The 12,547-nt window shown below is 48.6% G+C and overlaps 1 protein-coding gene across 1 annotated transcript in view; it reads right to left on the bottom strand.

Moving 5' to 3' along the window:
* Window positions 1-358: 358 nt before the first annotated feature.
* Window positions 359-12,547, bottom strand: part of ATP6V1B1 (ATPase H+ transporting V1 subunit B1) — a 75,907-nt gene continuing 63,718 nt past the window's right edge. Inside the window, exons 9-14 of the mRNA XM_081207147.1 lie at window positions 12,251-12,374; window positions 11,995-12,145; window positions 8,152-8,234; window positions 4,581-4,685; window positions 2,762-2,891; window positions 359-725 (exon numbers count right to left, since the gene is read on the bottom strand). Of these exons, the coding sequence (XP_081063273.1) occupies window positions 562-725; window positions 2,762-2,891; window positions 4,581-4,685; window positions 8,152-8,234; window positions 11,995-12,145; window positions 12,251-12,374 (757 nt within the window). The 3' untranslated portion in view covers window positions 359-561. The remainder of the gene's footprint in view (window positions 726-2,761; window positions 2,892-4,580; window positions 4,686-8,151; window positions 8,235-11,994; window positions 12,146-12,250; window positions 12,375-12,547) is intronic.

Genomic DNA, 12,547 nt, shown 5'->3' with positions numbered 1-12,547 from the left:
GGTCAGCCTTAAGGATTTCTGAGATTTTGCCCCCTCTCCCTCTCTCTCATTTTATTACATTTATCGCCCACCATTCTCCCAAGAAGCTGAAGGTGGAAATGCAGTTCTCTCCTTGTCCTGTCCTCACAACAACCCTGTGAGGTAGATTGGGCTGAGAGTGAGTGGCTGGCCCCAGGTCACTCCCAGAGGGGCTCCCGGCTGAGTGCAGATTCGAACCCTTGTCTCTCCCAGGTCCTAGTCTGATGCTCTAACCACTACACCGCACTACAGTTTTGATTTTAGTGGTACGTTGTAGGGAAACGGGGGAGGCAGAGAGGAAGCATCCTGAGAAAGTCTTCTAAAAATAAAAAAATCAAGATTTGGGTAGACACTTTTATTTTGAATCAGGACAGCAATGACAACTGATTATTTCACAGCAATAAAAGGGTGTGCATACATCCAGGCTCATAGTGCCCTTTCTGGAGGTGATGTGTGAATGCCCCCACAGCCTTGGACCAGCCACCCCACCCGCCGCCAAGTCAGTTAAGTGGGTTGCGTCCCACCGTGGACAAGCCCTGAGGCTCAGAGGGCCGTGTTGGAGGACCCATCGGCCCCTCTGGCCTCCCGGGGGTAGTACTCTGCCAGGATATTCTCCGGAATCCGTTTCAGCAGCTCTTTGGGGAAGATCCGCAGCAGCTGCCAGCCGATGTCGAGCGACTCAAATACGGTCCTGTTTTCGTAGGCGCCTGGGAAAAAACCAACATCATCGGTGGGCTAAGGACAGGAGCGAGCCAGCGGTAAATCGCCAGCAAGCAAGCTGGAATTAACTCTTGATGAGCAAAAGCACAGGAGAGTCAGGCCTAATGAGCACAGCACCTCATCTCCGGCAGATCTTGCCCCCATGAGACTAAAGGTCCCTGACTCTCCACAGTCATCTAAGTCCCCTCCTCTCCAGGGTTTTCCCCAGACAATCAGAGACTATGCCTATCTGCAGCTAAACCTCTCCTCCGCCCTTTTCATGCCTCTTCTGGTCCTGGGAGACCAGGGATGGGAGCTGGTCTCCGCAGGAGGGGGAGACACCCGTGACTCTTCCTCAGCCAGACTCCTCTCTGCCTCTTGGTCTCCCTTGTCTCCCGCTTCATCTTCTGCCTCTGAGTCTGGACTGCTCTCTGCCACCGACTCTCCCCGCTCACAGAGCCCTGTTATCTCTCCAGGTTTTGACACCTCCTCTTCCCAATTTTCTCCCTCTGACCACTCATCATCGTCCCACCACCAATCCCCGGACTCTGAGCCTTCCTCCCTTGGGCAGGGGCGAAACAAGGCTTTATTTCACCTGGGTCAAAGACCCAGTTTGGCACGCAAACCGATGTGCATTTGCGTCCACACACAAAGGATGGGAGCCTCAATGGGATGCCTCGGGGGGCTTCATCCGGGGTTCCCCAGCTGGGGCCTCCTACTGTTCCTCTGCATCCAGCCAGTCCAAGACAGTTAATATTGCACATTCAAAAGAAGGAAAAGAAAAAGGTGATGGTTTAGAGGCAACACTACACATTTAAGACCTTGCCGTTGTCTCCGAGTGAGGCAGAGAAGGGCTCCAGGTGCATTTACTGTACAGGATGTACGTGGCCTGGTTATGACCTGTCCTCTTGGTCATCCCATAAGGTCCAGATAAGCCACATTTCCTTCTGGGTAGCCTTCCAGGGGCCTCATAGCAGTGGTGGTTGGGACCAGAGGAAAAAGTGGGAGGAGCAACAGATGTTTAGGGAAGTTTTTAATGTTTAAGTTCTATTCTGTTTTTAATGTTCTGTTCAAAGCCGCCCAGAGTGGCTGGGGAATCAATCAATCAATGAATCAATCATGCTACTTTTTGCACAGTAAGGTAGTTTAAACACCTGGGACTCAGCTATACACCTGCAAGTATAACATTTTAAGCGTGTTTTAAGTGTGTTATACAAATGTGACAGGGACGCGGGTGGCGCTGTGGGTTAAACCACAGAGCCTAGGACTTGCCGATAAGAAGGTCGGTGGTTCGAATCCCCGCGATGGGGTGAGCTCCCATTGCTCGGTCCCTGCTCCTGCCCACCTAGCAGTTTGAAAGCACATAAAAGTGCAAGTAGATAAATAGGTACCGCTCCGGTGGGAAGGTAAACGGCGTTTCCATGCGCTGCTCTGGTTCGCCAGAAGCGTCTTAGTCATGCTGGCCACATGACCCAGAAGCTGTACGCCGGCTCCCTCGGCCAGTAAAGCGAGATGAACGCCGCAACCCCAGAGTCGTTTGCGACTGGACCTAACGGTCAGGGATACCTTTCCCTTTCCCTTTACAAATGTGACACTAGATGGCGATGGTGAGCTAATGGCAAATTCAATATATTTTTCAAAACGCTTTTTAAGAAAATCATTTTCACGTTTTTTATATGTGTCTAGATTCCAACACACACACACATGTGAGAGAGAGAGAGAGAGAGAGAGAGAGAGAGAGAGAGAGAGAGAGAGACCTTATTTCTCCACCCAGACAAGCAAGAGGCATTAACCAAGTCCAGAGGCACATTCCAGCCCTGCAGAAACGCATAAGGAAGATGCAAAGCAGGAAAAGCACAGGCTTCATCCTGGGGGAAGGGGTGTGACCTGGAGCCAACTGGAGATGCTGGAGGGCCGCATTTGTCATGAGTTCCCCTCGCCCTGCTCTAAGGCCACGCTGCTCCTTCCCACCTCCCTGCCGAGCGAGGAGGACAAAGGTCCCTCCCAGGTCAGCGCTTCCTGGCCACCTACGTCCCCCGCCTACCTTGTGCAATGAACTGCTTCTCGAACTTCTGCAGAAACTCCAAGAAGAGGAGGTCGTCAGCTGACAGGGCTTCCTCCCCGACCACGGCCTTCATGGCTTGCACGTCCTTGCCGATGGCGTAGCAGGCGTACTGAGCGGGAAACCACAGGGAGGGCATGAGTCAGGGTCCTGCCCGAGACAAGCGCCCTGACCCCGAGGCAGCCAGGAAAACCCCAGAACCACCCTCAAAAAGAAGCTCTGAAGTCTTAGCTATAAAGGTGTCTGGTTTTTTTAAAAACATGGGCATCGTAGATGCACGAAATCTACCCTCTGCATCAAGGCATCTTGTGCATTTAGCCACAGTGTTCTTATTTGTGGGGTTTGCTACAAGATTTTGGGGTGCCTGGACTGCCCTTCTAATGTCTGGGTGCTGGACACTGGATTTAGCATGTTAAAATCAAGCAAGTCTGGATTTCTGTGTTCAGGAGATCACCTGGGGTGGACCATTAAGGAAAACGACCAGCCATTAGGAATCTCACCAGGGAGACAGACTTTTCCTTCAGCTCAGAGTTAGATTAGGTCAGAGTTTCAGACATAGTTTAGGACTGGGTTTCTGCAGAAAGGTTCCTGTCTATAAAAGTCAGCAAGCTGGAGGAAAAACTCAGAAGTTTTGGAGCCTATTTTGAATCCTGGGCTGCAGCGATGGGAAAAGCAAGACTATTCGGGGGTGTCAATAATGTGAGCCCCTCCATCAGGTTGTATATATACATAAATATGGATATGGATATATGTAAAAGACTCCACAGTCTCTGCTGTGCCTTGTGATTAGACTTTTAAGGTCTTAAATATATAATAAATGTTCATAAATGTACCAAGCAAACACGTACATAAATATATAACCCACAGCTCTGAGGAAGAACAGGAAAAGAGCCATGAAGCCATTTTGGCTCCCAAACTGACCAAATGTTTTCTCTGAAAAGTCAAAGGGAAATGGAAAAGCCTCCCCATTGTCTTTTCCTTCACAAATCCTGTCTTAAGTGTATGTCTGTGTATGAATAGGGTGAGCCTGTGACCTGGCTCAGGAACTAAGTATTTATCATTACAAAAGACTGGCCAGACTCCCCAGGGTATCCAATCAAGTGAGCATTAACAGGTAACCTGCCAGACAGGAGGTAAACAACGCACTCAGATTTCTGTTGTAGACCGCCCCTTTCTGTGATGTAGGTATGATGTTTCTGGGGGTGGTCTTGGACTCCAGGGCTGGCAATTTAAAATGTCTATATAAGGGCAGGCACACCTTTGTTCTGGGTTCCTCCTCCTTTCCTGTGGGTGAGGGAAGCACCCTGTTGCAACAGATCAATAAAGATCAGGCCTACTAGCTGCTTTGCTTCTCAATATTCTCTGGTTGGCCTCTGTTATTTTCTCTGAACGATGGAGAACCTACGTAAGGACTCTATGTGGGCTCTTGGATACCCCATAAAGGGTAGATTTTTGTTTACAACAGCCTCATTTCTGAAAGAAAACACGGACTCCAGGTAAGAGCCTGGAACCTCGGGTGGCGTGCAACAATATTTGTTGCTCCGTTCTCTCGATGGCTATGGGCTCTCCACACCCCGCCGTTTGAGGCAGGAATGCTTCTGAATCTCAGTTGCTGGAAACCCACAGGAGGGGAGAGGTGGTCTTGTGTTCGAATCCTGCTTGTAGCTTTCCAACAGGCATAGAATCATAGAAGTGTAGAGCTGGGATCCCACAGGTCACCCACCCCAAAACCCTGGCAGTGCAGGCGTCCAAAAGGCTCCTGAAATGGAAGACCCTTTTCCACAGAGGCTCAAACACTCACCAGCTGATTGGAGACATCTCCGTGGTCCTTCCTGGTCATGCCTTCCCCGATGGCCGACTTCATCAGACGGGAGAGGGACGGGAGGACATTTATGGGAGGGTAGATCTGTGGCAAGAGAAAGCAGACGGGCACCTCTAGTTTTTGGAAATACACTCTGTGTATGTTTAGCCTACGGGCCCATCTGTGTCTCGGCTTAAGGTAGATTCCAGGACACCCTGTGCCTCCTTGAATTCCTCCTTGCCTGTGTGGCGTATCTCTCCAGCTACTGCTGCCCCACACATTCTCCTCCTTAAATCTGGAAATACTCTATGTATTTACATTTATGCCCCACCTTTGCTGCAAGGGGTTCAAATTGGTGTACGTGGTTCTCCTGCTGATTAATCCCCACCAGGGCCGTCTTACCCATAGGTGCTAGGGGTGCGGGGCACCCGGGCGCCATGGTCTCAGGGGCGCCAGGCCAAGCGTCCGGGGCACGAGAGTTGAGTCCACAGAAGAGCCTGCCTGTCGGTCGGAGCGCCACAGCGGGCTCTTCTACTGCGGGTGGCTCTGCGCCACGAGTTCGGGGGCGACTGAGCCAGGAAGACACTCAGGCGGCCGGTGAGGTAGGCCAACTTTGCTGCCACATACACCCGGACAACACCATTACTGGCCCCAACCACATCAAACATACCATCTCAGAGCTATTTAATTGCTCATCTTCTAACATTGTGTATGCCACCAAATGCCAACAGTGCCCTTCAGCTCTCTATATTGGACAAACAGGCCAAACCCTATGCCAATGGATAAATGGACATAAATCTAATATCAGGAATCAGAGCAACCAGTAGAAGAACACTTCAATTTCCCAGGACATTCAATACAGGATCTCAAAGTAGCTGTCTTATTACAAAAGAATTTCAGAAACAGACTTAAAGAGAAGTTGCTGAATTGCAACTTATGTGGGTTAAACCCCAGAGCCTAGGGCTTGCTGATCAGAAGGTCGGCGGTTCGAATCCCCGCGACGGGGTGAGCTCCCGTTGCTCGGTCCCTGCTCCTGCCAACCTAGCAGTTCGAAAGCACGTCAAAGTGCAAGTAGATAAACAGGTACCGCTCTGGCGAAAAGGTAAATGGTGTTTCCATGCGCTGCTCTGGTTCGCCAGAAGCAGCTTAGTCATGCTGGCCATATGACCCGGAAGCCGTACGCCGGCTCCCTCGGCCAATAAAGCAAGATGAGCGCCGCAACCCCAGAGTCGGCCATGACTGGACCTAATGGTCAGGGGTCCCTTTACCTTTACCAAACTTAAAACCATGGAGAGACCTGGTCTGAATAGAGACATTGGATTCTTATCTCATTATACACGATAAAGCTATTTTTAGCCATCTCACCCCTTGCTTTTTCCTGTAAGACCAATTGCAGTCGTTAACAGTCGTCAACAGGTTTACCACACCTATCAGCCAATCACCCATTCCCACCACCCTTCTGAGTAATACCTCTCCCCACCCTCTCACTATATAGAAGGGTCCCGTGACTTCTGTTTCAGTGTATCTGAAGAAGTGTGCATGCACATGAAAGCTCATACCAAGAACAAACTTAGTTGGTCTCTAAGGTGCTTTTTATTTTGTTCCTGTGAGGTAGGTTAGGCTGAGGGGCAGCAACCAGCCCGAAGTCACACCCGGTGACATTTCCTGGCTGAGTGTGGATTTGAACCCAGATCCTAGTCTGACACCATGGGCTTAGCTAGGGTTTTTGTTAGGGGAGGGGGCAAAACCTCACTGTACCACCACTGGCTCGCAGGGAATCTTGCTGACAATCAATGTAACTCTCCTGTTCGGAATTTATGGAAGGAAGCAGTAATACTGACAAAAGAGGAAAGGCTGATGAAATTGTGGGAATATGTTGAGCTGGCTGTGTTAACAAGCAGAGTTCGAGACCAAGAGAAGGAGATTTTAAAGAAAGAATGGGGGAAGTGGAATACATGAAGAATTCCTGTAAACATCATAAAACGCTAGCAGGACTAGAATAACCAGAGTAGAGAAAGTTTAATAAAATGAAACGAGGTGAAAATAAAAGGAGCATTTTGCATATGCAGTGGAACAGGGGAAATGTTAACGAAACACAGAAGGTGGGGAAGGGAAGTCGTGGATAGTGAGATGATTTCAGTAACCATGTATTTGTTGTAAAATGGAAAACTAAAAATGAACTGGTTTTTTTTAAGAAACAGAATTTAAGAGGACAGGGGATCTCTGGGTTCAGGGAGGAGACAGCGTGGGAAAGCAGGAGGTGAACAACGCATGGGCTGAGGGTTCAAAATCCACAAAGGGTCTCAAATCCACATTAAGCCAAGGTGTGGAAGAGCCCTTAGCTGAAACAGCAGGAGAAAAGTTCTTTAGGAAGACATTATTATTATTATTATTATTATTATTATTATTATTATTATTATTATTATTATTATCAACTGAAAATTTATACCACCCTATACCTGGAGGCCTCAGAGCAGTTCCCAGAAACTCGCAGGGAGTTTTCTAGAGTGGCTGGGGTATAAATAATAAACTATTATTATTATTATTATTATTATTAACTCCTTAGCAGGGGAAGCAATGCCCCATGTTTAATATGCTCACTTCAAAGGAAAGGACTTACTTTATAGCCACATTTATCCACATAGGAAAAAGACTTGGAGGGCTTGAGAAAAATTTGTAGTGCTGAAAAGCCTTTGTATCCTCCTATTGTCTACCCAATCTGACAGCCCATCCTTGAAGATTGCCTGAAGGCTTACAGGATTGAGAGGCCAGGTTACATTGCCCACTCACCTATCCAGTCTTCTACCACACCGAGCCCCTCAGCAAGAAGTAAAGGTAAAGGTAAAGGGACCCCTGACCGTTAGGTCCAGTCGTGACCGACTCTGGGGTTGCGGCGCTCATCTCGCTTTACTGGCCGAGGGAGCCGGCGTACAGTTTCTGGGTCATGTGGCCAGCATGACTAAGCCGCTTCTGGCAAACCAGAGCAGTGCACGGAAATGCCGTTTACCTTCCCGCCAGAGTGGTACCTGTTTATCTACTCGCACTTTGACGTGCTTTCGAACTGCTAGGTTGGCAGGAGCAGGGACCGAGCAACAGGAGCTCACCCCGTCACGGGGATTCGAACTACCGACCTTCTGATCGGCAAGTTCTTGGCTCTGTGGTTTAACCCACAGTGCTACCCACGTCAGCAAGAAGTAGTCCAGACCAAAGTTTGAAAAGCTCAAGCGCCCACAACAGCCCAGTTACGGTCTCACCCCTAGACTAGTCAAGAGCACAGAGACCCTTATCCTTACTTGAACAGACTCTATAACTCAGAAGGATTAGGGGCATATTCTGGGTCTGCACCTTCAAGCCATCTCCCACAAGCCTTTCCCTTCCACAAATTTTTGTTACCATCATATGGCATGAGCATCAACAATGTCAACCTCTTTCCAAGGATGTGTCCTTTCTACAGCAGTCTACTCAGTGGAGGAAGCATCCCCAATATGTCCACTTCCTTTTCCTTTGCAAGGATAGAACCACGGGCAGAGGTAAGGATCAAAGGGGAAAGGGAAGCCACAGGTAAACCTACCTGTCTGTTGTGGAGCTGCCTGTCCACATAAATTTGCCCTTCGGTGATGAATCCGGTCAAGTCAGGAATGGGGTGAGTGATATCTGTAAGGGGGGGAAGCAGGTAGATTAGCTGCTGGCCCTGCTAACATTGCAAGTGACTTCTCCGTTCCCTGGGATAATGTGGTTTCTCACTAGGGGCCTCTCCAGGCAGGTGTGGTGCTGTTTTTTTGCAGGTGCAACTGATGCAACATATACAGTGGTGCCCCGCAAGACAAATGCCTCGCAAGACGGAAAACCCGCTAGACGAAAGGGTTTTCCGTTTTTGAGCTGCTTCGCAAGACGAATTTCCCTGTGGGCTTGCTTCGCAAGATGAAAACGTCTTGCGAGTGTTCCGATTTTTTTCCATCCCCCCCCCCTTTTTCTAAACCGCTAAGCCGCTAATAGCCTTTTAGCCGCTTATCCGCTAAGCCTTTAATAGCCGCTAAACCGCTAATAGCACTAATCCGTTAAGCTGCTAATAGGGTTGCTTCGCAAGACGAAAAAACCGCTAGACGAAGAGACTCACGGCAAGTAAGCTAAGTCTGCCTTCTGGAATCCAATTGTGAACAGAATATGAGTGAGTAAACTCTTTTTATACTTTTATAGAAGACTGTGTCGTGTCTTATCTTTTATGAGGGAATAAGGAGGAAATACCAGAACAGTTATTATAGAGGCTTTAGCGAGCCTGAGCAAATGCATCTGCTGTGAGCTTAAAAAGAGGAATGTTACTCTGCTAAATTGTGAACTTGTTAACACAAGTTGGAAAGGCTATAATCGAACAATATATCCTCTCCTGCATCCCTGAACATTCCCACAACGAGTGCATCTGTTCCAGTTTCAAATGGCTCTGACTGTTTTACTTGTGCGTTCTGGCACAACCAAAGCAGAACTAAGAAACGTGGCATTTGTGGTAGAAAAAGGTATGGGATCTTGGTATGGGATTCCTGCATTGCAGGGGGTTGGACTAGATGACCCCTGGGGAACCCCTCCCAATTCTATGCTTTTATGAAACCACCATGAATGCACAATAAAAAAGACACCTGGAAGCTCTGTATGCCATTCCCCCCTTCCCAGTGCCCCCAAAATAATTCCCCATCTTGCACATCCACCTGAATTAGGAAACTTCCCCACCACTGACAGGTCCAAGGAGAGCTCTGTATTCCTCAAGGACACCTGAGCCTTAACTTACCTCTGTTTGCAAATACTTACCTCATATCTTAAGACTCTTAACATCATCCCCAACATTCAGAAACACCTCCCTCCCCGCTATATTTTACAAGGGTGTGTATGACTTTTAGAAACACTCATCTCTATCTTATCCTCTAACATCTTCCCCATTATTTCAAATGCCCCTCCCTGTCTCACTTCTTCCCCTGCAGAAATAAATACCTACAGATTTCATCCTAAGGTACGTTTCAGCCCCGATGATGACTGATTTCACCAAAGGAACCGAGAGAACGTGCGGAAGACCGTATGAGGAACTAGAATTTGCTTTTTATCGCTTGCTTCTCTTGATCCCTGCTCAAACAGAAGCAGCTCCCTTTCCTTTAAAAAGCTAAGGCAGCCGCTGAGCTGCGGCAGGAAGGTGGTCTAAACTTGAATGGGCTGAGAGAGATGCAGTGTTTGGCGAGGCTGTGGTTTCTCAGCCAGCAGTGCCTTGAACTGGGAAGTTTGTTGCAGGAGGCTTTCAAGCAATGCTCCACAGACCAACCCACTGGAGTCCGTGATTGGACTCCACAGTCCAACCCACTGGACCACTTGAAAAACACTGAGGGTCTCAGCAAACGACCAAATGATTTTTTCACCCTGCAGTGGCAACTCTAATCAACTGCGCTGCAAGGTTTTAATCCTGTTTCTGCTGCTTCTTGTGTCCTTTACATCACATTTCATCCCATTGCAATTTGCATCCCACAGACTTCAGGTTGCAATGCAATAAAATTCCATGCAAGGAATACAGGAAGCAATGCGGAAGACCATCGAGAATCAGCGTCGACTTTTGATGCAGAGATGCACCTCCTGAGCGAAGCTCACAGAAAACTTTCTAAAGGTTTAAACAACAATAGGCTAAAAACGGATTTAAATTTGTACCAGCTTTCTAAACATCTAACCCCCCAAAAAAGATTTTTGTTGTTGTTGTTGTTGTTTAGTTGTTTAGTCGTGACCCCCTGGACCAAAGCACACCAGGCACTCCTCTCTTCCCCTGCCTCCCACAGTTTGGTCAAACTCATGTTTGTAGCTTCGAGATCACTGTTCCACCATCTTGTCCTCTGCCGTCCCCTTCTCCTTGTGCCCTCCATCTTTCCCAACATCAGGGTCTTGTCCAAGGAGTTTTCTCTTCTCATGAGGTGGCCAAAGTATTGGAGCCTCAGCTTCAGGATCTGTCCTTCCAGTGAGCACTCAGGGCTGATTTCCTTCAGAATGGAGAGGTTTGATCTTCTTGCAGTCCATGGGACTCTCAAGAGTCTCCTCCAGCACCAGAATTCAAAAGCATCAGAAAAGCTTTTAGTGGGTGCCAAAAAGAGTACAGCAAAGGCATCTGCCTGATGTCAATCAGCAGGGAGTTCCAAAGTGCAGGTGCTGCCACACTAAAAGGTTGATTTCTTACCAACGTGGAGCAGGTGTTACGTGGCACCTGTAACATTTCCAGTTCTGCCGATCGAAGCAGACCAGTGGGCATATATGGGATTGGGCAATCTTGCAGATCAACTGATCTCAAGTTGGAGTGTATGTGGGATGTGAAACACAGAGCAGTCAAATACAACATTCCTAGCATGGACATAAAAAGGAGGTGTCTGGACCAGCCAGTCAGAACTTCCTGTTTCCTCCTGGGCTGGGACAGACTTCCTCTGCAGAGGTGGGCATGACCTTACCTGTGCAGGTAACAAAATACCTCAGTGGAGGCAGCCATATCTCTTTCTAATTTCATTCCTTGAAGAAGCAACATCTCCTTAGCCTGAGATGCTCTCTTGGCTTCCAGCCAAGAGAGGACAAAGGGACTATCTCATTATGGGATAGATTCAAGGTGTATATATTTTGTAACCCCCATTGTTCTGCCCGGACACTGAGGTCCAGCGCCGAGGGCCTTCTGGCTGTTCCCTCACTGCAAGAAGTCAAGTTACAGGGAACCAGGCAGAGGGCCTCCTTAGTAGTGGCACCCGCCTTGTGGAACGCCCTCCCACCAGATGTCAAAGAGAAGAACAACTACCAGACTTTTAGAAGACATCTGAAGGCAGCCCTGTTTAGGGAAGCTTTTAATGTTTAACAGACCACTGTATTTTTATACTTTGTTGGAGGCCGCCCAGGATGGCTGGGGAATAAATAATAAATTATTATTATTAATATTATAACTTAAGTCTGCCTTCTGGGATCCATTTGTGAACAGAATGTGAGTAAACTATTTCATATACTTTTATACAAGACTGTGTCGTGTCTATCTTTTTATGAGGGAATAAAGGGGAATTACCATGGAAACTTATTTTAGAGGCTTACACAAGCCTGGCAAAGACGTTATCCTCTGTACAAGTTTAAAAAGGGGGGTGTTACTCTGCTAAATTGTAGAACTTGTTAACACAAGTTGGGAAGGATATAATTAAGCAATATATCCTCTCCTACCTCCTTGAACATTCCCACAGTGTGTGAGTGCTTTTTTTTGGGGGGGGTATAGACTCCCAGTAAAATTTGCCTTCCTCCATTCCCCCTTGTCAGCCACTCCTCACTCCCAGCTGCTGTTGCTGCCGGACATTTTCCCCAAACCACTTTCCCCATAGAAGTTACCTTCCCAGGCTTTCCCTGAGCCTTTTCCCAGCGCCCCCTCCCCGCTCACCATCGTTGGGCATGGTCAGGATGGGGATCTGAGTGATGGAGCCGTTCCTGCCCTCCACGCGCCCGGCTCTCTCGTAGATGGTCGCCAGGTCAGTATACATGTATCCTGGGAAGCCTCTGCGCCCGGGGACTTCCTCCCTGGCAGCCGAGACCTGGTGGGGGAAAAGGGGTGAATTATGGGGCACAGAGAGGGGGTCCATTCCCTGCCATGTTAGGTGCCCCGGCCCACACCCTGAGCCGCGGGGTGCCCCTCTGACCTCGCGCAGCGCCTCAGCGTAGGAGCTCATGTCCGTCAAGATCACGAGGACGTGCTTCTCGCATTGATAGGCAAGGAACTCGGCTGTGGTCAGGGCCAGGCGTGGGGTGATGATGCGCTCAATCCTGTGGGAAGGAGGGAGGTGTCAGCACGGGGGTCTGGAGTGCGGAGCCTTGCAAGCCGAGCATCCAGTCTTGCCCAAGTCTTCTCTTTACTACATACCCCCCAACAGTTCTCTGATGAAAATAGGACATCACAACATTTCTCCAATGAAAATAAGGGTGTCCTATTCCATACC

This window comes from Podarcis bocagei (assembly GCF_964188305.1).
Source record: "Podarcis bocagei genome assembly, chromosome: 9".
In the NCBI taxonomy this organism is placed as follows: domain Eukaryota; kingdom Metazoa; phylum Chordata; class Lepidosauria; order Squamata; family Lacertidae; genus Podarcis; species Podarcis bocagei.
The sequence above is the reverse complement of the archived record's forward strand: the minus strand, read 5'-3'. Positions and strand labels throughout refer to the sequence as shown.